Source organism: Alnus glutinosa, chromosome 1 (assembly GCF_958979055.1).
Source record: "Alnus glutinosa chromosome 1, dhAlnGlut1.1, whole genome shotgun sequence".
Lineage (NCBI taxonomy): Eukaryota > Viridiplantae > Streptophyta > Magnoliopsida > Fagales > Betulaceae > Alnus > Alnus glutinosa.
In genome coordinates, this window is record NC_084886.1 from 20,193,645 (window position 1) to 20,220,725 (window position 27,081).

Below are 27,081 nucleotides of genomic sequence, written 5' to 3' on the forward strand. Positions count from 1 at the left end.
ATGTATCCAATGTTCATATCTCAGAAGCCTATCCATAGTGATCCAAAAGTTGGGGCGCTTCTCCGCTACTAGCTCTATCCTCGAGCTCCACGTACTTTGGTAAGTGTTTGGACTACTAGAGTAGCAACGAAAGTCGGCTTCATGCTAGGAACCACATCCAAGCTAAGCTTTTCCATATCCTACATGAGTTGCGACTAAGTAGGCATGACTCCTGATGCCCGACCTTGTGATTTTCGACTTAGAGCATTTGCGAATTGCGAACATGTCAACTTTACTTGTATGGTAATGGATATCGCATTCGTAGTCCTTAACGAGCTCCAACCATTTTCGCTACCTCATATTTAGCTCTTTTGAGTGAAAATTTTTTCAAACTCATAAACTCTTGTGGTCGGTAAGATCTCACACTTCTACCCGTATAGATAAGCTCTTTTTATATCTTCCAAGCATACACTACCTTTGAGAAGCTCTTCAAAGTACCAAAATTTTGTTCGTTGATTCATATATTGCTTTATAATTTTGGTGATCATTTTGTCTGGATGGAACTTTTAAGTTGGTGATGTTTTGTTTAAAATGGTAAAACACCTATTCCAATTATGTATTCAGACCTGAAATTATTTCGATCCTGGAATAGTAGTTCATTGAAAATTGGCCCAAGAGGCAACAGACTAGTCTTAGTAGTCTGATTTTGTAGGACAAGTTAATCAAGGAACAGATACGAATATATTCAAAATCATAGAATACGTTATCCATCTAAAAACACTCAGCATATTTCTCCTTGGAGTCCAAGACCCAAGACAGACAGGGTCTGCTTGCATTAATTTATCACGAGAAAATATGGGGCTACATATGACAAACAGCACTGAGATAGAAGTTGGCCTGTCAAGTCACTGTTCTTCTTTTATTGTTTTTCCTCAGTATTTAACGTTAAATCACATCACTTCAGAGTTGAGAGCGCCCCCCTCATTCTCTCTCTCCCATATTTTTAGTCCTCCTTTCTGACTTTCATCTCTCTCTCTCTCTCTCTCACTTTACCTTCTCCCTTTTCCTCCTGTTTGTCTTGGCATTTGGACTGCATTTCTGTTACTATTTAGTTTTTAACTTTCAAAGCTCGAGACCCATGTGCTTTAGCTTTGTTTGGTTTTGAGAACTGAAGAGGATGAAGAGAAGTAAATAGAGAAACGGGAGAATCTTTCTTTTGCCCCCCACTAGATTAGGCGTTATCCTTTTTCTCTCTTTTCTAGCAGAGAGAAAAATCTTTCACTCCCAACATCACTGAAGAAATGACTAAAGAAGAAGACTTTAAGCTCCTCAAGATCCAGGTCTCTCTTTCTTAACCACATTCTGTCTGTCTTCAAGTCTTCTTTTTCTATTTTATATATTTTTATTTTACTTTGAATGTGGCAAAGTTGGGTGGTGCTCTGTTCCTTAAGAACCTTCTTCTTGTTTTTGTTGTTTGCGTTGTTCCTTTCTATTTTCATCTACAGACTTGTGTTCTCAGAGTGAACATACACTGTGATGGGTGCAAGCAGAAAGTGAAGAAACTCCTCCAGAGGATTGAAGGTGCTCGATATCTCATCATCTCTTTCGGTTTGTCTTACATGTTCTTGTCTTGCTCCTATTGGCCACTCGGTAACCGCATTGTTTGATGTATGTACATATGTGCTTGTTTGGTTGCTGCGAAAATTTGTTAAAAGAAATTTATGAAAAGAAAATTCATTTTGTGGGCACTCTGTAAAAAAACATGAAGTGAATTGACCCTCGTACTACTGTTACGCTTTCTACGGGTGAGTTGAACTTTTTGAAAAACAGAACAACATCAAACTTAAGAAAATCAGTTTCTTTTTATCAACGGCCAAAAAAGCATTGGTTACCCTGTGCCAAGTCAACGATATGCAAAGAATTGTAGCTCGCCTGGCTGATATTCTTTGAACTGTTGAACGATGGATGTCCTTATCATTTTCTGTCTATATAAGGAAAGAAATTGAGCCAAAATAGCAGTTTCTTCTGGGATATAATAATTGATACTTTGGGGAAGTCTCTCACTAATTATGCCTTAATTTGAATTTTGTGCATTTTATAATCTCAATGTATCTTTCCCCTCTGTTTCAGGCGTGTACCGAGTAAACATAGAAACAGAGCAGCAAAAAGTGACGGTTTCAGGAAGTGTAGATGCTGCTACTTTGATCAAGAAACTTGTAAAAGCAGGCAAACATGCTGAGCTTTGGTCTCAGAAGACCAACCAAAACCAAAAGCAGAAAACCAACTGCATAAAAGATGATAAGAACAACAAAGGCCAAAAGCAAGGGTTAATCAAGGGCCTTGAAGTCTTCAAAAATCAGCAGAAATTTCCTGCTTTCAGCTCTGAAGAAGATGATGACTTTTTTGATGACGAGGAAGAGGATGGTGAAGAGGAGGAGCTGCGGTTTATCAGAGAGAGAGCTAATCAACTGGGTCTGCTCAGGCAGCAGGCAATTGACGCAAACAATGCAAAGAATGCAGGTTCCAACAATGGAAAAATGAACAATGTGAATGCAGGTAATGGAAATAAAGGAAACACAAATCAGAATATGGTAATGAAGGCAAGTCCAGGTGGGATTGATCCAAAAACCATGGCAGCTCTAAAAATGAACAGTGCTCATCTGGGTGGTGGGAACATCAATGGTGGGGAAGGGAAAAGGGCAAATGATATCAATGCCATGATGGGTCTGGCTGGTTTTCATGGAAATAGGGTTAATAATGTTGCTTCTGCTGCTGCTTTAGGAGGCAATTCCAATGGCATGGGAGGGTTCCAAGTCCAACAATCCAACAATCCCCATCAGGGATCTTCAGCTGGTTTCCCAACTGGTGGATATGCCACAGGTCAATACCCATCATCCATGCTGATGAACATGAATGGGTACAACCATCCATCACCTATGATGACGAACATGAACAATATGCAGGCCAGGCATGCCATGCAACAACAACAACAACCCCAGATGATGTATCACAGGTCCCCCTTTGTTCCCCCTACCACTGGCTATTACTACAATCATAGCCCTAGCCCTAACCCCTCCTACCCTTATACTGAACCTAATTACAGTGGCCATAACTCTGCAGCAACCCACATGTTCAGTGATGAGAACACAAGTAGCTGTTCCGTTATGTAATATAAAATGTGTAGAGAAAAAAGTATGTGTTGACTTCAAGTCCCCTTTGTTAGCGGAGTTGGTGGCTTTTTGACTGTCTTCTGTATTGTGCTGTCTCGGAATGGATGGGTTAGGATGGGATGTGTGGGTGAATCCTATCAGTGTATTATGTAGTTCTTAAAGACGAATGTTCATTTTCTTTTTTTAATTTTTAATTTATCTACTCTTCAGTTCTGTCTGCTTGTTCTTTCCTTTGTTTCTGTACTGACAACGGTATGTGGTTTGTTAGCCATATTAATAGGGCCTAATCGAGGAGAGTTACATGTGAACATGATTGGGCTCAACTTGAATTAATTTGGCTCAGAATCGGTAAACGAACAGAGCTTAAACAAAAAATTCAAGTTCGTATAAATTTAGGCTTGACTCGTATAAGCTCGTATAATTTTATTTTTGTAAGATTATTTTAAACTTTATATTGAGAACATGTTAAGTATTTAAATAAAAAAAAAATTCTTTGTAATATATATATAAAAGTTGAATTATTATAATTGTGAGTCTAGATATAGATATGAGTGCATTTGTGTGTATATGAATATATAAATATAGTATAAGATAAACATATAAAATTGAGATTAGATTATTTAAAAAGATTTGAGTTAATTTTTCTAATTACTCAAACAATAAATCTTAATCATAATGGGTTAAATACTTTTCTGCTCACTGTGGTTTAAAAACTTTATTTTTTGTTTACTCAGTTTTCATTTTTTTATATAAGTGATTCATCTGCTATGGGAAAAGACGAAAATGGTACCTCCATCCATTTTTCCGTCAAAAACTGACGGATTTTCACGTTAGCGACATGTGGCCCCATAATTTTTTTTTTTTTTGAAGGTTTTTTCTTTAAAAAAATAAAGAAATAAAATAAAATAAAATTTGTAAGGGTGGCTCAACCACCCCTTTTGGCCACATGGGAGTAGTCGGCCACCCCCATTTTGGTTAAGGGGGTGGTCAAACCACCCCCAAGGCCAGTTTTGGGGATGACCGAATCATCCCCATGGTCCTTGCGGGTGGTTCGGTTAACCCCAAGGGCAAAAACCTAATTTTATTTTTTATTTCTTTAATTTTATTTTTTCCCACTTTGGCTTTTGGAGTGGTCGAAACACCTCCATGGGACACGGGGGTGGTCAAACAACCCCCAGACCAAATGGGTGTGGTTTCGGCAACCCCCAAGGGCCAACCACCCCCAAAACTAGCCTTAGGTGGCTAAGCAATGCCCTTGGCTAAAATGGCGGTGACCAAGCCAAATGGGAGTGGTTTTGGCCATCCCCATTTTGGCCCTTGGTGGTAGCCTTGGGGGTGGTTTGGCCACCCCCAAAACTAGCTTTGGCCACCTCGGCCCCTTGACCAAATGGGGGTGGCCAACCATCCTCATGTGGCCCAAAAGGGTAGTTGAGCCACCCTTACAAATTTTTTTTTTTTTTTTTTATAAATTTTTTTTAAAAAAAATATGGGGTTACGTGTCATAATTTTAATGGTGCCACGTGTCGTTGACGTGGAAATTCATCAGTTTTTTTTTTTTTTTTTTTTTTTTTTTTTTTTTTTTTTTTATCATCGAAAGATCTAAGCTAGTATTTTATTGATCAAAGATCACAAACATAAAGCTTTTACATCACAAAGCAACAAAATCATAACTACTTGCTATGAAGTTACAAAGTCATAGATAAAAACAAAATTCTTACAATAAATTAAGTGATATTTATGACTTTTATTTTCTGCTAACCAATGTACAAAAATAGTTAAAGAGCAGATCTGCTCCGAGCATACTAGATCTAAGCTAAGGATAAACCAAATATCTTAAAAATTTATTTAAATCAGCCGTGAGAGATAACTCTCATATCGAACTATCCAGGCCGTGAGAGATAACCTCTCACACCTGACTAACCTTCATCCCATAGATCGCCTATAATGGCAGATCTAAAGAGAATAAAACTATTATTCAAAGCAAAAACACAACTAGCAGCTAGCAACGGTTAGGGAGGAGATGAATGCCACAGCACGGAGGTAGATGCATGGACGGATGCAAAGCAGAGATGTCAAAATTGCTTATCTGGTGAGATAACACCTTCAAAAAAAATAAAAAATAAAAAACCTAAAATAGGAGGGAGATAGTGTGAGCGGGGAGTAGAAAAGGAAATGAAGAAAATGAGGGAGTAGATCTGCTCCCTCCTTCCTTTCAGATCTGTTTTCTGATGGATGAAGTGTGTTAAAAAAGCTACGTTGACAATGTATCACGCTGTAAATATATTACTAAATGCAAAAGATAAAGTTTGGTAAAATCTACATTCATAATAATAAGCTTCGTTACATCATCTCATATAATCTACCAACAAGCTTTGAATAAAATCAATGACCTATTCGACCCGGGCAGGTTTTGCTTAATGAATACTGATAGAAAGAGAACACACGACTAACAGACGTGGAACAATAGAAACAAGAAAATAAAAGATAACAGTAGCATGAAAATTCTCAATCCTTCGGACTCCTTAATGCGTTGAGACCCACCCTTCAAGAGTCCCATGAATTGCTTATGAAATCCAATACTTCAAGAATTGCTGATATACTGGAACCAACACTATCGTGAGTTGCTAATAGAAGTACTTCTCATATGGCTGCTGACCCGATGGACTATTGGCAAAACGTTGGTCATTAGCCCGGTAATAGTTTGACGTGTCCATTCTCTATCAGAGGACACAAAGAATCTAATTTATAAAAGTTATTCTCTATTAGCATAATTGCAATAATGTTAAATTATGCATGCATATGGTATACGAATTAATTAGTGCTAAAACAACAAAATAAGAAGTTTTAATAGACTTGACACTGCTATTAAGGGACTGTCTCTCGTTAGTTCCCTCTATAATTCCAACAATGGCGAGGCCTTTGCTGCCCCTCCTAGCTGCTCATCTAGCCCTTTCTCTTGGGCTCCAGGCTTTTATTTTGGAAGAAGAGTCTTTACTGATAATCATTGCCCTTCAACAGTACTCCAATATCACTCAAGACTAGGGGATCACTCCCATCATCCAGAACATCACTACAAAAAAACACGACATTTAGTGATCGATGTTTAATTAAAACGCTTATTGCAAAAAATAAATAAATAAAAAATTGTCACTAACTTATGTGCTTAAAAATGGGATCGAGAAATTTTTTTTTCGCGTTGTTTACTGTTCAAACGACACAAAAGCTTAATGACGTTTACTATTCAAATAATATTAAATTTCTGTAACGTAACAATTTTTATTTTCTTGTAAAACCTGATGGTCCCAATCAAACTTCTTCAATGAAAGATCCCTTCGGATCTGATCCTCAAACACTTGTTGGTCATATATGCTCAGACGAGATTTGTCACCCAGTAGCCCTCTACACACATCAGTGGTTAATTAATTCTTGAAAGCAAACCAAGAATTGCAATCTTCTTACCAGAGACTGTTGAACATTGAGGCAACCACCTGGTTCACAAACTGTCTTCTGGTAGTCAAGAACTTGGGACCAATTCTTGAGTCCATGCCAACAGCATGTAACACGTACATGAGCGACATCGATCTCTGTACCAGTTGCCTCACAAAGTGTTGACATTGCATCCACAGAAGAGATCCGCTGTGCCAAGAACGCATTGGCAGCAAGCTTAGAAAGCTTAGCAGAATTTGGAAGTTGGAGAGAATTGGGTCGAAAAACATATATGACAAAGGCTGGAAGAATATGCCCCAACATTGAGTTAAAAAAAAGCGAGTCGTTTGAACACCCAACGTTAAGTTAAAAAAAAAGGGACTTCGTTTAAACAGTAAATGTCGTTTACTATTTAAATTTCGCAAATTTTTAAATGAAGTTCCTTGACAAAGTGACTTCGTTTGAAGAATAAACGACATTACTTCTTTATGTTGTTTACTGTTTAAAGGACATTACTTTATTTATGTTGTTTGCTGTTCAAATGACGTTTATTTTCAAAATTACATCATTTAAACAGTAAACGACGTCCCTTTTTCTTTTACTTAATGTCATTTATATATAAACAACTTAAAACACATTAGTTTGCATCGTTTACATAAACGGCAAACTAAAACAATGCAATAAGCCCTCCCTCTTCCTCTTGGGAAGCAAAAAAAATTAACAGAATCATATGACATTGGCCACTGCCATATTCTCATCTCGTTGTGTTCCCATTTTCCCCCCTCTTGTACCATCCATCCCCATATGTAGCAGGAAGGACCCCCTCTCCCTTCTCACTACTTATAGCATAAAGTTGTCCTTAGAAAACGAAAAAAAAAAAAAAAAAAAGTTTTCACAGTTGAGACTTGATAAGTACTCATGTAATTCTGGTAACTGTTAGTATTAACACTTACAAATGAATCAAACATAGTGTACTTACCTTGATTCATGGAATCCATAACTCTTGATGAAGAAATCTGTAGCGGAATGACTTAAACAAAAGGAACAGATGATCCTTCTAGAGAGAAAGAGAATTCTGTAAGCATGAATAAGAGATGGGGTCTCTCAGGCATATATATATATATATATATATATATAACTCTTTTCTCTAGAGACCAACAATTATAACTTTTCATGAAAGGTCACTTCCCATCAAAGACATCCTTTCATTTATACCATTTCAATGATACCGTTTCAATTAAAACTCTCATTAAGACCCATTTAATTAAACTTTATATATCAAGATCTCTTTAGCCTAAGTCCAAGTGTATCCTTGTCAAATGTGGTCCACATATGGCCTATTTAAATATTAGGCTCTTACATTCTCCCACTTGGACCATATTGACATGTAAAAGAATGATTTCAAAAAAAAAAATAATATATGTATATAAATAATAATAATAATAATAATAATAATAATAAAACACTTTAACTTGATAAATTTAAAATATAACTATTTGCGCGCATTTAACAAAAATATCCTGATATAATTTTGGGTCAAACTTTATATTTGATTACCTAAGAATAATAATATGAATCATGGCGGAAATATACGTGTGAATGGCATAAACCCTTCCATGATCACAATATCACCAAACTTTAATAATCAAATCTTTATAGGTTAAATCTTCTACTTGAATGAATTTCTCATAAAATCCATTTGTTGGTCAAAATTTCTGCTATAAAATATATTATCATATCATCAAGATATAATAAGCAGAAGAATAAATAAATGTGACATAACAACCATTAAAAGATGTTTCAAAATGTGCACAAATAGTACATCAACAAGAAATATATCTTAATAGACCCATATGACCTACATGATCTTTATACAATCCCGGGGATAAAGCCTTAGTAAAAGGGTCGGCAACCATAAGCACAGTACTGATGTACTGAATTGAAACCTTATGCTCATCACATTTCTCTTTTACAACATGGTATTTCACTTCCATATTCTTATTTCCACTAGATACCTTGCCATTATTTATTGAGGAAACTGCTGCTGCATTATCACAAAACATTTTTATGGGCCTCGAAATAGAGTCCACAACTTTTAGTCCCATAATAAAGTTTCTCAACCAAACTGCCTGAGTAACAGCCTCATAGCATGCCACTAATTCAGCCTCCATAGTTGAAGCAGCTGTCAACTTCTGTTTCATACTTCTCCAAGAAACTGCACCACCAGAAAGTAGAAAGATATAACCTGATGTTGACTTTATACTATCTGGACATCTAGAAAATTTGAATTTGTATATCCAACTATTTCTAAAAGGTCGGATCTGTTGTATGTAAGCAAGTAATATTGAGTTCCTTGAAGGTACCTAAGTACCTTTTTCGCAGCTCTCCAATGATCCAAACCGGGGTCACTTTGAAATCTCCCCATGTCACGCCCCCGTTTTGGGATGTAAGGGGATACGTGAACTTGAGAAAAATAAAATCATCCACAAATATAATTCTTTTTATATTAAAAGAGGATAATACAATAAACACAAAATGTAGATTAATACCCATAATTTCACATATGTTATAAGTCTTAGTAATAATTCAGCTAATACAAACAGCCAGGGATCACAAAATAAAACACTGATCATATACAAAAAAATAATCCGATCTTCGAACTACTTCTTGGAGGAAACTTCTACTATCTCCAAACTGGTCCGGACTAGCAGTGTCATAACTATACATAAACAAAAAATAAATCCCTGACTAAACGTTATGATCACGGGCTATCAAAACAAACATAAACCCACTGATCGGCATCAATGGGCCAGAACTGTGAATCATCATAGGTAGCGACCCCTATGGGTACGCCCGCTATGAGGATGATGATATGAAGCGCCATCTGAAAAGAATTGTAAGGGTAAGGGGGTGAGTTCAACAACTCAGTAAGTAACCCAACAAAGCATAAGATATAATATAAAATTAATTTACACATTTAAAAATTTTCACATAAATAAAAATTCAGTAATAATAAGAAATGTGCATTCATAATAATCATTCATAATGTGTAAGTTTTGTCTACCACTGGTCCACTTCCGCATTTTTACCATGAGCGGTGCACGTTGGGCTCGTCCATAGGACCGATCCCGAAGGACCCATAGGCTCATCCTGTCGTCACAGGGAAGAGCTGCCGGGTTAGGAAGCTCCCTAGGTGAGAACCCCCCGGCCGATAGCCCCACACTTTTGGTGTGGTTGCCCCGCTACCCAGCATTGTAATTATTATAAGATCCGGATCACAGCATTATGGTACCGTGTGACAAAACTTTGTGTGGTGTACATAAAACAAGTATTCAATCATAATTTCATCATCATGTTCATATTGTGCGCATGTAGCACATATATCATCATCTTCATTCTCATGATGCACATCTAGCACATAATTACCGTCTTCATTCATTCATGTGATTACAAATAACATATTCATTATTTTCATACCTGAGATAATAGACAATTAATGTTAAGGTGAAAGTCTTTCGAAAATTCCCGACATTTTTCTTTGGAAAGGATTTTATTTAAAAATTTGCCGGGGTTTTTAGGGTTGTGTTTCCTTACCTGGATTTTCTGAGTGTAACTAGTTCCTCCTTCCTAGATTGGATCACAAGAATATATTTTTAGAAGATAAAATAATCAAATTTGGTGCATAATATATTGAATTAGATTAGCTAAAAGACTACTGTATTTTACAGCAAGCATCAAACCAATATTCTCCACATGTTTATTGACAAATTTGAAAGATACAAGTAAGGCTAAAGAACCTTAAAGTCCATATAGACTATGACAAATCACTTATAGTACAATATTGGCTAATGGTCCAATGATGACTAGTCTGAATGCATGTGCACCATGTAATAGTCATATAGTCTATAGAAGTTGGACTAAATACCATGTCAAATAATTAAAGCAATTGTCACTGTTTGGGCTTGAAGTCTTTTTTTTTTTTTTTTTTTTTTTTTTTTTTTTTTTTTCAAATCATATTACGTTGTTCTCTGTTCTGATGTGGATTCACTCTAAGTTTTCCAAGTACATGACACTGTCAAATGAAATAGTTCTAATGGCAACAACTTAAGATGGCTTCTTTGATTTCTATCTCAACATCTAGAAACATTACTTAGCCAAACTATAAAATCGACATCCAGAACTGCAAAGCAACTCACACATAATTTCAATACTCATATAATTGATCACAAATATAAAGCTTTCTACAAAATATAATCACTGAATGAAGAAGCAGCTTCTCTACAACCCAAAGAAGATTAAACAAGCATTCTGTACAGCATTCAGCACATGTCCATCATCTATCTTATTTATTGATGCAAAAACCCATATATAACCAAGATAAAACACCAACAATTTCATCTACAAACCAGCCCAGATTTTATTTTATTTTATTTTTTTTTTTTTTTCCATTACCCGAAACCCATTTGCTCTAAGAACCAAGAAAATTTCTCCATAAACAATATGGAAATCTGAACATTTGAAAGAATCCAACCAAAAATTCATCTGAAAACCCAAAATCAACTCCCCGTGGTCTTGCCGTCGCCAAGCCGTGGCCTACCGGCCCGACTTCCTGCCCGCCCCAACCGGTGGTTCACCCACCGGTTCTCTCCTTCATCTCTTCCTCTCAGTTGAACTTAAAAAAAAAAAAAAGGAAATCAAAGAACTAGAAAGGAGAAGCCAACATTTTCATAATCAAAGCAACCCAACAGAAATAAGATCAAGACTCAAAGATTTCTCAAAGACCCACTCAACCCATATTCTGAAAATCAAGAAAAACTCTGAAATTTCACTCACAGGGAGCCAGAGATCGCCGGAAAAGCGCCCTCCGGTGGCGTCGCTGGCGCGGGGCCGCGATCTGCCGGCCCTGCGGCACCGTCCGCCCAGTCCGGTGGCTAGCCCACCGTCTGGGTCTTCTCTCTTCCCCACCTCCCTCACTCGGCCGGTCTCTCCCTTTCCCTACTCTGTTTTCTCAATTTCTCCCCTCTTCCCAACTCTCTCTCAGAAACAAGAAAAGAAAAAGAAGAGAGAAGAAAGAAGCAGGGGAGAAAAGAAATACTAAGGGGGGGGGGGGGCGTCCAACTAAAGAAAAGAAAGGAAGAAAAAATAAATCATAGTGCTCAGGAGCCAAAAAAAAAATCGCAACCCATTAACAGAAATCAAAGCTTCAACTCAACACAGTTTAAGCCAGAGGTTCTTCTCAGAATTACAGTGCTACGAACCACCATAATTTATTCACAAAAGCTTTACAAACGAAACAAAGAAGATTGATTACCTGCTGGGTTAAGTTCTGAAAATGACTAAGAAGCTGAATTCCTGCCGATGCCTTGATGCATGGCGAGGACAGTGGTTAAATAGAAGAAGAAAAGAGCTGTCGTGGCTAACAGGTTGATGCATGGGCTCAACGTGGGTTTCATTGGACTGAGACATGGCAAGAAGTGTCTGGAGATTTTTTGCAATTTGTCACGAGAGAGATGAAAGGTGGAAGACGTCGTGCGAGTGAAAAAAAGTAATACTTCTTTAATTAAACGACGCCGTTCAAGAGGACTGATGATTTGATTTTTTTTTTAAAACATATATACATATATATATTTATATATCTGTAATTATTCTTTTAAGCCCAAAAAAATATTGAAAAGAATTTGGGGTGTTATACCCCAATACTCCAACTACGTATGCTATATCTGGTCTAGTACAAATTTGAGCATACATTAAAGTCCCAACCAATGAAGCATAAGGATATGCTTTCATTTGATTTCTTTCAAGCTCATTTTTCGGAGATTGACATTTACTTAACTTATCACCTTTAGCTATAGGTGCAGGGCTAGGTTTGGAGCTTTCCATACCATATCTTTCTAGCATTTTCTTAATGTAAGTCCTTTGAGATAGATAAAGTTTTCCTTTAGATCTATCTCTGTGAACCTTTATGCCAATGACATATGAGGCTTCACCCATATCCTTCATGTCAAAATGACTAGAAAGATAATTCTTAGTCTCTCTGAGCAATGCCAAATCACTAGTAGCAAGCAAGATATCATTTACATATAAGACCAAAAAAATGAATCGACTCCCACTAACTTTAAGGTATATACAACGATCAACAACATTTTCCACGAAACCATATAAAGAAATCATGTTGTTGAATTTAAGATACCATTGGCGGGAGGATTGCTTAAGTCCATATATAGACTTATTTAACTTGCAAACTAGATGACTCTGATTTTCAAAAACAAAACCTTCAGGTTGTTTCATATACACTTCCTCCTCTAAATCACCGTTGAGAAAAGCTGTTTTCACATCCATTTGGTGAAGCTCTAAGTCAAAATGAGCCACCAAAGCCATAATTATCCTAAAGGAGTCCTTCTATGATACAGGAGAGAATGTCTCATTATAATCAATGCCTTCTTTTTGAGTGAACCCTTTGGCAACAAGTCTAGTCTTATGTCGTTCTACATTACCCTTGGAGTCTTTCTTGGTCTTAAAGACCCATTTACAACTAATAGCTGTAGCCCCATAAGATAGTTCAACTAAATTCCAAACATTGTTTTTATCCATTAATTCCATCTCATCCTTCATGGCGTCATACCATTTTGAGGAATTCATATTATTCATAGCTTGTGAGAAAGTGATTGGATCATCATACTCTCAAATGTCAAAATCAGACTCTTGAAGGTACACAATATAATCTGATGGAATTGATGGTTTCCTAATCCTTGATGACCTCCTTAATGTTGCTTCTTGACCCACTGCGAGTGGAGGTTGAGCAACATTCTCACTGACAACTGGCTCAGTTACAGATGGCACATTTATAGTAGGCTCATCCTCAATCAAATCATTATAAATGATAGGTGGAGGAATCATTAGCCACTCATCTGAACTATGCACAGTAGATGGAGTTTGACTTTCCTCAAAAACAATATTCTGAAGCTTTGTACTCCCACTGATTTGGTCATTTTCAAGAAACTTGGCATTCCTTGTCTCAATGATCCTTAAGGAATAATTAGGACAATAAAATTTGTATCCTTTAGACTTCTCTGGATACCCAATAAGATAACCATTTATAGTTCTTGGGTCCAATTTTTTCTCATGTGGGTTGTACACCCTAGCCTCAGCCTGACAACCCCAAATGTGTAGATGCCCTAAACAAGGTTTTCTACCTGTCCATAACTCAAAAGGTGTTTTATGGACAGCTTTAGTAGGAACCTTATTTAAGATATACACGGCGGTTTTTAAGGCATCACCCCACAGAGAAATTGGGAGAGTGGAGTAACTAATCATACTCCTAACCATGTCCATTAATGTTCGATTCCATCTTTCAGCTACTCCATTTTGATCAAGAGTGCCGGGCATAGTATATTGCGCTACTAATCCATGTTCTTGAAGGAATCGAGCAAATGGACCTAGGTGTTGTCCTAACTTAGTGTACCTACCATAATACTCACCATCTCTATCAGACCTCACGACTTTAATCCTTTTATTAAGTTGCAGCTCTACCTCTACCTTAAAAATCTTGAAAGCATTTAATGCTTGAGCCTTATCAGATAGTAGGTAAATATAACTGTACCGTGAGTAATCATCTATGAAGGTGATGAAATATTTATGTCCTGTAAAACATTGGGTCGAAAATGGCCCACAAATATTTGTATGTATGAGATCCAATACATATGAACTTTTTATGGCACCTTTCTTAAACTTGTTAGTCTGTTTACCCTTAATACAATCTATACAAGTCTCAAAATCAGTAAAGTCAATAGTTGGTAAGATTCCATCATTCACCAATCTCTTGATTCTCTTTATAGAGATGTGTCATAATCTCCTGTGCCATAACATAGAGGAGTTTTCATTTAAAATGCCACGCTTTAGACCATAATGGTTTTTATCATGCAGAGATAAAAGTGATGATTCAAAAGATGTATTAAGGTCTAATTTAAATAAACCATCATTCAAGGTACCATTACCAATAACTGTATTATTCAAATATAATTTAACAAAAGATGGTCCAAAGAAAATATGGTAACCATGAGAAATAAGTCTAGAAATCGACAAAAGATTTCTAAAAAAACTGGGTACATAGAAGGTATTATATAGATAAAAAATGTGGCCAGTCTTAAGAACCAATTTGAATGTTCCAACAGCTTCTACACGTGAACGCATCTTGTTACCCATTATGATGTGTCGTTCACTTTCTGTTGGAACTCTTTTGTTCAGCAATCCCTGCATGGTTTGACATATATGGACAGTAGCACCAGAGTCAATCCACCATGTGTTATGAGGTACATTTACCAAATTTGATTAATAACACACTAAAGAAAGAAATATACCTTTCTTCTCGAGCCATTTCTTATATTTTGGGCAATCCTTCTTAGAATGTCCCTTCTTCTTGCAAAAGAAGCACTTGAAGTCTTTCTTGCCAACCGATTGGTTGAAATCTTCATATTCTTCTTCTTTATTGGAACATGATGACTACTACTACCCACATCCATATGTCCTTTTCCTTTATGAGAAGACAAATAGACACTTTCTTGCCTCTCTTGATTCATAGACCATTTTTCTTTATGTGTGTTGTATGAAATTTTAAAAGGCGCATATTCTGAAGGCAGAGAGTTAAGGACAAAATGGACTAGAAACGACTCAGACATGTCAACTTCCAATGATTTTAGTTGAGCTGCGATGTCACGTAACTCCATGATGTGCTCGCATATGCCACTATTATCGTTATACTTTAAGGAAGCAAACCTTGATATTAGGGTGCTAGCAACTGCCTTTTTAGAATTCGCAAACTGTTCCTCGACTGCTCTTAATAAAACTTATGGCAGTTTTGGAATTAGTAATGGAGCCCCTTATCTTTCTGGAGATATGACTTTGTATGAGTAAAAGACTAAGGCGGTTAGACCGCTCTCACCTCTCATACAACTTTTTCTCCTTTGGCGTACTTGATTCCGTGGGTATAGGTGGCATATCCTCATGAAGCGCCAAATCTATATCCATGCACCCTAATGTAAAAATTATTCTATCTTTCTATTCCGAAAAATTAGAGCCATTTAATATTGGGATATGTGATGCAGATTGAAATAAAAGAGTGGGGATTAAAGCTGCAAAAAATAATAATTACATACTTACAATTAAAACACATGCTATAAAATACTCTTAACCATTACTAATTTACTAACCCATATTAGTAAATTTAGAGAGTAAATCAATGCATATAACATTATCATGATTTACTTATCTTTATGATTAAACTAATGGAATGTAGCATGATGAGAAAGAATGAATTCAAGACCTTTGGGCAACAGAATTTCAAATTTGCCATCATACCCTAAACCATTCTTTCACCCCATCATTAACTTAGAACAATGACTTCCCTTTGGGGCCGAGCCATTGTATAATTTGATGCAAGTATTCAATATCATATAAATGATGGAAAATATAAGGTTCTTTATTGATAAATTTTATTAAATTTTAAAATTATGGGATGCTTTGGCTTGTCACCATAAAATTAAAAATAACAAAATTTAATCAAATTATATGCTTTCTATGTACACAAGATGCTTTGGCACGTCATTGTGTATAGATTACCCTATATCATGACATATAAACAATTATAAGATTTTCTTATGATTCGGTATTTTATAACAATAAAATTGGCCTCAAACTGGATTCAATTTATCTTTAAAAATGGCCAAAATATAAATGTAATAAAAAACTGTTGCAATAAACTGTAAATCAGCCATTATATTCTTTGAAAAGAAGCCACTGATTTAAATAAAAGAGCAACATTTGCATTGCTTGAAAAGACACCGATTGACACATAACCGTTTGAAAGAAAAATGCCAACATTTGATCATGTTTTCAAAACAATGGAAAGTTACGGCCCTTACTCATACAAAAAGACAAAAGCATGTCAAGGCAAGCTGGCAAGGCATCAAATGGAGACTTTCTTCAAATAATATTTGAATAATAAAACATCAATGTGTTTTCAGTCATTATGAAGCAACTGGAACGGCACACTTAATAGAATCAATAACAAAGAAAAAACGTGAAACTGGCGTATGGATGGAATTCTTCAACCATCGCCAAAAAGTTCAACTAGCGTTTTATTCTATTTTAAAACGTTGACCGGGAAGAAGACAAACATGAAGAAAAATAATTTAACTTCAATAATTCTTCCTCTTAATCCAAGAACTAGAGCATAAAATATAACATGTATCTTCAAACAAGAATCAAATTCCAAATGAATCAAACATAGTGTACTTACCTTGATTCATGGAATCCATAACTCTTGATAAAGAAATCTGTTAAACAAAAGGAACAGATGATCCTTCTAGAGAGAGAGAATTCTGTAAGCATGAATAAGAGATGGGTGTAAGATATTATTCCCTTATGTGGCCTTTATATCACATTTACGGTGTTTGCTATGTTTATTATTTTTTAATAAACATATACGGTATCATGATTATTTCTATTAATTTAGATTACCGTAAATATGGAATCGGTATTATGGTTATTTCTATTAATTTAGATTACCGTAAATATGGAATCAGTTAATTGATTTTAAAAATCAATTAACAATATTGTTTCCTTGATGGAAGGAAACAATATGGTGTTTACCATTTGAGGGTCTCTAACCTAGCCTATAAATAGAGTGCTTGTGTACACCATCAGTACAGCCATCAAGCAATAGGCATAGGTTAGAAGATCCCTCAAATAATCTTTCTTGTTCTTCAGATGGATCGTGGAGACGCTTGAGCAAACATGGCTAGAGGTAAGCCTGAATCCTGTTTATTCGTTTTCCGCTGCGCATGTTAGATTAATAATATGTTGATTATTTCTAACATGTGGTATCAGAGCCAGCCTCTATGCCATTTTGCTTAGCATATAATTTTACTATGTGTTATCAATATTGAATCAAGTATTTTTATTTGTTATCAATATTGAATCAAGTATATTCTATTTGGTATTGTTCACATCTGTTTGTCAATATTGTTTGAGCAATATTTCGTCTTTTGTGACATGATAGAAACGCATTAGCGATTATTTTGTGAATATTTGTTGTTCACGTACTGTTTGTGAAAACCCATAAATTTGATAAAACTATTTTTGTTTTATCACTATTCTGTGTATTATGATATACTGCCTAATTTTGAGTTGTTGTAATTTTGATATGGGTATTTTCATAAAGGGGTGGTGGCTAGGGTTCTATTTTTAAGGTTTTCAACCCATCTGGAACATTACGGGTCGGTTTGGTTGGTGACTGGGTAGGGTTTCGACCCATTAAAGTTTCTGGGTTTGATATATTTTTCAGGTAGAGTTTTTTTTTTTTTTTTTTAAAACCCATGCAGTTTTTAGGCCATTTAAGTGGGCTGACCTAGTTTGGGCCAGCACTATACATAGACCCAGAGGCCTGACCCGATTAAGTGGGTTGATCCAATTGCCCAAATACAGTAGCCCATTTGGAGTCTTGTGACCTAGAAGCCCAACCCAATATAGTAGCCCAATACAGATACCCAACCCAAATTAAGTGGGTTAACCCAATTGGGTCAGCCCAATACAGCAACCCTTTTCAGTAACCCATCAAGTTCTTTTTAAAAGGGGAATTTAGGCCTTATGGTGTTTAGAACCTGGGTTCACCAGGTGTAAAGGGCCTTGGCCACTTACTAAACCATTAGGCCATGTGTTTTATTATGTCCTCATATTAAAGTTTTATTCTCTTTATTATTTACAGTACTGTGTATTAAAATTATTGTTTATTTAATACATGAATTGAGGAATATATATTTTAAATTTATATTGTTTAAATATAAATTGTTTGATGCCTAGACCTAAGAATAATTAACAATACCATATATACTGGTGTGTTTACAGTAATATCTAAGAATGCAATGTCGGGGAAAGTTCTGGCAAGGAAAGTCTTGGGATTTAAGTATGTCCGGTGTGACCCCCCTCACTTTCCTGGGAGCTCATCTGCTTGCACCTTGGAAAATGCTGTTTACCCCATTTAAGTATTGGTTTGTTATATTCCTAAGGCTATTAAGGGGGCATCTATAAAGTTGTTAGATGTTGATGAAGTAGCAATTATCATGATAATTTTGGAAGAGCCACAGCATCCCAATTTTGAATGACAATTGCATCAAGATTACACACACGTAATTATCATTATGATTTTGGGAAGCCACAGCATCCCAAATTTTAATGATAATTACATCAGGATTACACGCATGAACCTCATAAAGATTTATTAGATGTTCATGAATTACAGCATGATTATTATGATTTTGGGAGAGCCACAGCATCTCGATTTTATAATAATTGCATAAAGATCGTACACGTGAACTTCATATAGAAAAATTAACATCGTCTTGTAATTAATTCATAAATTTAATTACTTATCCCCACAGGGAAGTTTTTATTTTTATGACTTAATTATAATAAGATGACAAATTTAGTATTAAAAGTAATATTTCTCTCGGTTGCCCACAGGTACGGAGAATTTTATTTATTAATATTTAAATTTGCTTTAGTCTTATTAATAAAGAGTAAATTTCATGCGCGATGCAACCTTTGCCCACAGGTAGGTTGAAATTTACTATTTAAATTAGCATTGGCTAATTTAAAATAAAGTTAATTCATAGCATTAAAGTATTTATTTTAATTTTGGGTTATTGCAGCTATTCCTGTTACTCTACCTTTTGGTGGTTTTATATTCCAATACATTATGATAATATTTTTCTGACTGGAAAAATGATTGATATGCTTTTTCATTTGGGGTGTTAAAAATTTTGGTGCTCCGTGTGGACAAACCACCTACTCCCGCGGAATTAAGTACGCCACGTGAGATTATTAAGCATGAACGGTGGGAGTGATTTAATCACTTAAGTTAGATGTTCATGAAATCTCATGTCACTAAAGTCATCAGGGATTTATTCCTGAATGTTTTAGAGCCAAAGTTTTATAAAGGTTGTTTATGAACATTTAGTAAGTTCAAACAAAACTTGGCCAGCACCCTAATAGAAAAAGCTTTAAAGACAAACCTTTTACAGTTTCTGAAGTGTTTATAATCCCATTATGGGAATGAAGGATATTATAGATTAGCTTAAGTCCCTAAAGATTGAGATTTTTTAGTCATTGTTGGTCTATTTCATTTTTGAATTCTCTCTTCTAAGTGTAGAATTTTATCTTGTAACACACATAAGGATAAATGGTTAGTAAATAAACTTCTAACCATGTGTGTTCAAGGGTATGAGAGAATTTATAAAGTGTTCACATGATTCAAGGGAATGACCAATAAATGCAATCATGTCCAACACTTAAAGCATGAGAATAAGGTGCCAATAAAGTATTATGGCAATCATGATACCTATTTCTCATGAAATAAGGAAAATTGAGGGCATATAAAGAAAGATTGCATGAAGTATAAGAAATGACCTAAAATAAAGATAATCTCATATATCTAGTATGTCGTGAATCTCCTTTAGTGACTCATTCAAATATATTGTGGATTGATTATGGTTTATCAATCCACGTTGTCAACACAAATGCAGAGTCTTTTTAAAATGAATAACACGTGTTTATAATTTGAGCTTGTTGGGATCTATAGGTTAATTTTAAAATTCAGTCATAATTTTGACCTCAAAAATGATTTATATTCCATAATTTTTTTAGAAATTTATTTTCTAGTTTGGCTTGTTAAAAAAATTTCAATTTTATTTTAAACTTGAAGTTTTTCTTATCTTTGGTGGAATATTGGTTAAGGTTTATTTAAAGTCTATTTAAAATTGATCTACGTCCCAAATTTTGAAACAAAATTATTTGTTTATTTTTGCATAGTGATGTTGACGTAAAGTAGAGTCTTTGAGAATTTAAAATGCTCTGGTTATGGCTTTGGAGATTGAAATATATCTCCATACAGTAAATAAAAGTCGATAATTTACTGACTTTGGTTCTTGTGTGGGCTGCATAAGGGAAAGCATACCAACAAGACTACTAGAGGTGCCAAAGAGAGCATTTTGAGATTCTTGAGATCATGTACATTGAAAGATGTTGACCTTTTCATACTCATTGCCTAAATGGTCAGAGATATTTTTTTATCTCTTTTAGTGATGACCATATAAAGTTTATGTATCTCTATCTTCTAAATATTAAAGGTGGGGTATTGAATGCTTTCAATATTATAAGGAAGAAGAAGAGAAACAATATGAAGATCATAAAATCTAATATAGGCATAGAGTATTAAGGTAGGTACACACAAAGGGGAAATGATTAGTAATACTAATCTGCTATTACCCTTATAGAGTAAAGCTTTGAAGACCGGTGTGTATATGTTAAACAGGATTTCATCTAAGGATTGTCCTTATGACACCTTTTAAAGTATGAAATAGATGGAAGCTTGTTTACATTATTTACACATATGGGGTTGCCTTGCTAAAGAGAGGATTTATAATCCTCGCCTTAGGAAATTAGATTCAAGGACAACCAGTAGATCTTTTATGAGCTATCTAGTAAACTTTAAGGAGTTATAATGTTTTATTATCCTTCATATAATCCTAGAGTTGTTGATTGTAAAATTTCTAGAGGATGCAGAACCTAGTGGGAGTGCTCATTCACACAAATTGGAATTTGAGGAAGCACTAGAGTTGGCCAAATCTCCTCCTCATAGAGGATGATTGATTGTATTCAGGGAAAATCAGATTGATTATCCTGAGCCACAATCATTTCTAGAACAACCAACTCATACAGAACAGGTTCAAAAGTCTATTCTCCCATTGCAAAAATGCAGAGGAAGTAGAATTAAGAAAATCCTATAGAATAAGGAGATCAACAATTCTTAGTGATCATGTTGTATATCTCCCAGAGTCTGATATTAACATTGGACATAAAGATGATCCAAATTTGTTTTCACATGCTATGAGTAGAGAAAACTCCACATTGAGATTCAGTGCCATGAAGTGAGAGTTAAGTCCATGGCTGAAGGGTCGAGCTAGACTCGTAGCCAATGGTTTTACTCATAAGGAAGGCATTGATTATCGTGAAACATTCTCTCCAGTGTCTAAGGATGGTTCATCAAGATGATCATAGCATTAGTAGCTTATTTTTGATCTAGAGCTACATCAAGTGGATGCGAAAAACAACTTTTCTAAATAGGGATCTTAAAGACGAGGTTTACATGAAACAATCAAAAGGTTTTATAAGTAACAGTCAGAAAAGCTTGCAAATTAAAGAATTCTATTTATGGGCTGTGATAGATCTCTCAATGGTAAGATACTTTTTACAATGTTATTGTTTATAGAAAACCTTGTTGATTAGTATATATACCTTAAGGTCAGTGGGAGTACAGTAATCTTTCTAGTCCTATATTTGCAAGTGGTGATTTAGGTTTGCTACATAAAGTTCACAAAACTTTGAAATGAAGGATTTGGGTGAAACCTCTTATGTCTTTTGACATAGAGATTCACAGAGACATAAAGAATATTAACATTGTCTCGGAAGGCCTACATTGAAAAAAGTTTTGGAAAAAATTTAGAATGAAGGATTTGCACCTTCAGTAGCAATTAAGAGGGACTAATTAAATACAGATTAATGTCCCAAAAGGTATTGGAATAAGGGCAGATGAAAAGTTTTAAGCGTCTGCATTATACATAACCATATGACTGACAATAAGTATATTGAGTCAATAAAGTGCTGCAAATAAAGCCTTGCGGTATATGCAAGGAACCAAGAAGAACAACTTAACCTAAGGATACACTTTCCATTTGAAGGTGGTTAGTTGTTCAGATTTGAGTTTGCTGATTGTGTAGATAGTAGAAAGTCTACTCTAAGGTATATATCTTTTTATTGAAGGATATATCCTAGAGATGCAGTTTGTAGACTATAGTAGCTACGTCTACCAAGAAAGCTAAAAGTCTAGCGTGCTATGAATTTAGTACACAGGCATGATGGATGAGACATATTATTGAAAGTCTCAATATTGTCGATTTTACAGTTAGACCATAAAGATACTCTGCGGTAATTCTACTATAATCTTCTTTTATAAGAATAAAGAGTAGAAGCAAAAGTAAATCGACATTAAGTATCTCAGTACGAGAGATAACATTAAGAGACATAAAGGGTCTATTGAGCATATAAGTACTAAATTAATGATTGCGGATCCCATGACTTAAAGTTTACCGGTAAAGAAAGAATAAAGTCATGCGGAATATATGAGACTCATTAATTCATTTTCGCTTGGTTTGTCTCTTTTTGGTCTATAAACATAAAGTTATTATAATAAAGATTTTTTGTGCACATTTGTTATTTTATCCATGAGAATAAATAAAGTTGGACCCGAATGACTTATAGGAAGTTCATTCATAAAGCTTGATTATCCATAAGGTACTCATGTAAGGAGTGTTTTACATTGTGATACATGGAAGGGACGACCTACTTTTATAATGGTTTTACCGCCATGATTCGTGTGAAACATTTCTTAACTGAGTTGGAGGATTCCATAAAAGGATTGGCCAAAACTAAAGAACCTAATACCATAAGGTCATGTGTCATAAAGGCCAAGTGGGAGAATGTAAGATATTATTCCCTTATGTGGCCTTTATATCACATTTACGGTGTTTGCTATGTTTATTATTTTTTAATAAACATATACGGTATCATGATTATTTCTATTAATTTAGATTACCGTAAATATGGAATCGGTATTATGGTTATTTCTATTAATTTAGATTACCGTAAATATGGAATCAGTTAATTGATTTTAAAAATCAATTAACAATATTGTTTCCTTGATGGAAGGAAACAATACGGTGTTTACCATTTGAGGGTCCCTAACCTAGCCTATAAATAGAGTGCCTGTGTACACCATCAGTACAGCCATCAAGCAATAGGCATAGGTTAGAAGATCCCTCAAATAATCTTTCTTGTTCTTCAGATGGATCGTGGAGACGCTTGAGCAAACATGGCTAGAGATAAGCCTGAATCCTGTTTATTCGTTTTCCGCTGCGCATGTTAGATTAATAATATGTTGATTATTTCTAACAATGGGGTCTCTCAGGCATATATATATATTAACTATTTTCTCTAGAGACCAACCATTATAACTTTTTATGAAAGGTCACTTCCCATCAAAGACATCATTTCATTGATACCGTTTCAATGATACCGTTTCAATTAAAACTCCCATTAAGACCCATTTAATTAAACTATATACATCAAGATCTCTTTAGCCTAAGTCCAAGTGTATCCTTGTCAAATGTGGTCTACATATGGCCTATTTAAATATTAGGCTCTTACAGTAACGTGCATGCAGAAAATCAAATTAGGGTCGTAGGTTCCTTTCCTATAACTAATTAATTCTGGTGTGAGCAATGTGTGAAGAAGTTTTTGGAGAATGGTTTTAGTCGACGTGACTAAAACACAGCAGAGTTGTTATTTATAGTGATATACATTGAATAGCTACAAGGTAAAAAATAAGAGAAATTTGCACCTAGTCTATAAGGATACAAATCAATTATATATAAGGAAAATAATCAACAAAGCAGTAGACTCTTGGCAAATTACATATACACACAATCTCGTATAACTCTCTATAAGTCAAGTCTTAGACAGCACGTACGGTTGTGAAAGGAAGGTCTTGGGCAGCACACATAACTCTTTGACGGCACGCATGCTGGATAAGGCAAGCTTCTGTGAGCAGCTGGAATAATATTGCGCCATGTTGGTATAGTTTTCAGTATGGCCTTCATAACACGCCCTTTGATGTTTTTCACGTCTCTTGATCACTGCAAAACAAACAATGTCAAGAGAACACGTCGGGGATGGCTAGCGTTTCTCACTCCAATGCCTAAGTCAATATTTTAGTGAAAAGTATGTTCAAGCACAATAATTTAGTCTGCCTTTCATATCTGAGGTATAAGTCTATTTATAGATTGAATGATGAGAATCCTCGATGCATTAGGGTTTTGTGTTCTTTCTTTTTTGACCTAAGAGCGCCATCAGAGCCTAGACTCGGAATCGGAATTCTTTACCTTCTAGATCAAGATTCTTTCTCTAACAATCTCGACAATAAATCCTGAATGAGTTTCAGGGATTGGGTGTGACCCGGAATATTCGGAATCGCGTATAGCAAATCTCTAGTCCATTGTGCTTGTTCTAGGACAATACGTTCCCGGGGCTCATAGGTACTTGTTCTTGTGGGTTCATATCAAATGGGCCACGGGCTCACAATCGCAAGCGAGTTAATGTGGACTCAAAGGCTTGTAATTTGCAAAATGGACTGGGCCAAGCAGGATTATTCCCAACACACCATATCTTCATTATTCATTACTGAAATAGGATCCTTGATTGTAGTTGAATCCTTATGCATGTTTGTCAAGCTGAATCCTTGATTTGCATAGGATGCGATGGTGCCTTGACGAGGTGCTGAGATGGATGAAGGATCTTCTGCTAAGATGGCTGTTGGGTCATGTACACTAACAATTTGCACGTAGTTGTTGTACCAAAAAAAAAAAAAACTTACTTTTAAATGATGCTTGTGAATGCCAACTTTGCAACTGTACTCATTTTGAACTGCCTAAACGACACGCCACACCATGGTGGTCATGGTGACATTCTGGCGTTTTGGACTCCCTTTCTTCTATTATGCCTTGGAGGCCTAGACACAATAACTACTTTTGCTCAGTAGCTTAATTTCAACTAGATACCTCACTTGGTTGGTCTGGAATGTGTAAGAGTTTGGATCGGGCTTCGGCCCATTTTGGTATTCTCTCAATATGTGTACAGATAGAAATAGATTCCGGGAATTCATGCTTAGAAAAGTTTGTGTTCTCTCATTATGTGTTTTTCAAAAAAGAAAGTTGAAATAACTTTTATTTTAGTAAGGTTTTTGAAATAAGGGATAATATAATATCAAATAAAATAATTAATATATTTATCTGATTATTAAATAATAAAAATTGTTTGATAATGCTTCACCAAACATGGCACTTACTTCTCAAAGTAAAGTGCTTCACACATCAGACATCCACAAAAGTAAAGCAAATGGTGTTTATTTTAACATTCTAGCTAGTTCATCAGTCCTGTAATGGTGGAAAACATAAAATGAAGTACGGGGAATTACTCTTACTCTCCTGAATTATTACTCTTTCTATTTATATAATGTTCTTCAAACTTCAAAATCTTACAATGTTGATTACGACCCACAACCTAAATATCATAAATAGAGTGATAGTTAAAAGCAAAGTGTGAGAAGATAATGGAAAAAATCATTTTCTGCAGTACCTCTTCAAGCTATCAACTCCAATCATTTTCACATGAAGCCCCACCAGAAGTGATGAAGGAGCCCTTCTGGTCAATCTAATCTCCACGTCCTGATTTAGGCCACAACTTATTTCAGAGAATAATTTTCTTCGTATTTTTTCAGGTCAGAACAAAAATCCAACATTTTAAAGCTGCCCCACGTGTCGAATCTAACGAGTAGTGGGAGGACTTTTATGCCGATGTGATTGTTTTTGCCCTTTCTTTTTTGGCTGGATATTGAGATTCTTTGGGCAAGAGACTGGCCGGAGCAATAAACGTTAACAAATGGAAGACTTTTCCAAGCCCATGAAACAAATTTTTTTTTTTTTTTTTTTTTTGTTAAAGGGAAGCCAGGAAACAACTGGTTACTTTTTATTGATCATATTCCTGCTTTTCAATTCTAGAAAGCATTTTCATTAAAGGATCGATTAGATAATTAAATTTATCTATTTTTATATGTTTAAGTTTTTAAAATAAGTGATAATTTAATAAAGTATCAGAATAAATGTCCTAAGTTTGAACATTGTCGATCTCTTCAGTTTATTTACATTTCATTTCAATTAAATATATATTTTACATATTGAGTCTTACCTATTAAATAAAGTTTGAGCTCTCATGTTAGAGAGGATGTTAAAGTATTAATTAAATGATTAATGATGCGTTTGAAATTGCGATTTGAAAACGCAAATTTCTGTTTTTTCAAATTGCATGTAAGGGGTTTTTTTTTTTTAGAAACGCAAAATTTTAAAAGTTAATTTAAGATTTTAAATGCCAAACTGTAATTTTCCTAAATGCTTAAATACATTTTTAAAAATTAAAATTTTAAATTGTATATTTTTAAATTGTTATTTTTAAATCGTAAATCTTTACAAATTATAAATTTACCTATTCCTATACGTTTAAGGTCACGATATAAATAGTGAATTATCAATATCTGCTTTCTAATTTTGATTAGAATTTAGAAATATCTTGACATGACGTAATTTTACTTATATGGCCTTTCACATCTACTGTTTAGTGTAAGAGATATTTCAATAGCTAATATCACCTCATTAATGCAAGCTGAGACTAGTCGGGAGGGGGGACTGTCCTTTTAAAGGTAAGATTACATTATATTTGGGACAAAATTTAATAGCTTTGTCCTATCTATTAAAAGCTTAGCCCTTAATAAAAGGGCAGTTGACTC

At 35.1% G+C, this 27,081-nt stretch overlaps 1 protein-coding gene and 1 long non-coding RNA gene across 2 annotated transcripts; one reads left to right on the forward strand and one right to left on the reverse strand.

The window, feature by feature from the left end:
• The first annotated feature begins 944 nt into the window (after positions 1-944).
• LOC133876544 (heavy metal-associated isoprenylated plant protein 37-like) lies at positions 945-3,362 on the forward strand. Its single transcript, XM_062314840.1, has 3 exons — positions 945-1,319; positions 1,485-1,560; positions 2,110-3,362. The coding sequence occupies exons 1-3, from the start codon at positions 1,281-1,283 to the stop codon at positions 3,147-3,149; spliced, it is 1,155 nt and encodes a 384-aa protein (XP_062170824.1). The 5' UTR covers positions 945-1,280; the 3' UTR covers positions 3,150-3,362.
• Positions 3,363-9,095: 5,733 nt separating this feature from the next.
• LOC133863322 (uncharacterized) lies at positions 9,096-11,926 on the reverse strand. Its single transcript, XR_009899385.1, has 2 exons — positions 11,887-11,926; positions 9,096-9,459 (listed from the first exon to the last, which is right to left on the reverse strand). It is a non-coding gene; the product is annotated as an uncharacterized LOC133863322 (long non-coding RNA).
• Between the last annotated feature and the right edge of the window lie 15,155 nt (positions 11,927-27,081).

What these genes read in the sequence shown, in the direction of transcription:
- LOC133876544 (XM_062314840.1), top strand. Translation starts at nt 1,281, where the DNA reads ATGACTAAAGAAGAAGACTTTAAGCTCCTCAAGATCCAG. An exon ending in TTAAGCTCCTCAAGATCCAG is followed by an intron (nt 1,320 to 1,484) that starts GTCTCTCTTTCT and finishes TTTCATCTACAG; the next exon opens with ACTTGTGTTCTCAGAGTGAA. An exon ending in ACTCCTCCAGAGGATTGAAG is followed by an intron (nt 1,561 to 2,109) that starts GTGCTCGATATC and finishes CCTCTGTTTCAG; the next exon opens with GCGTGTACCGAGTAAACATA.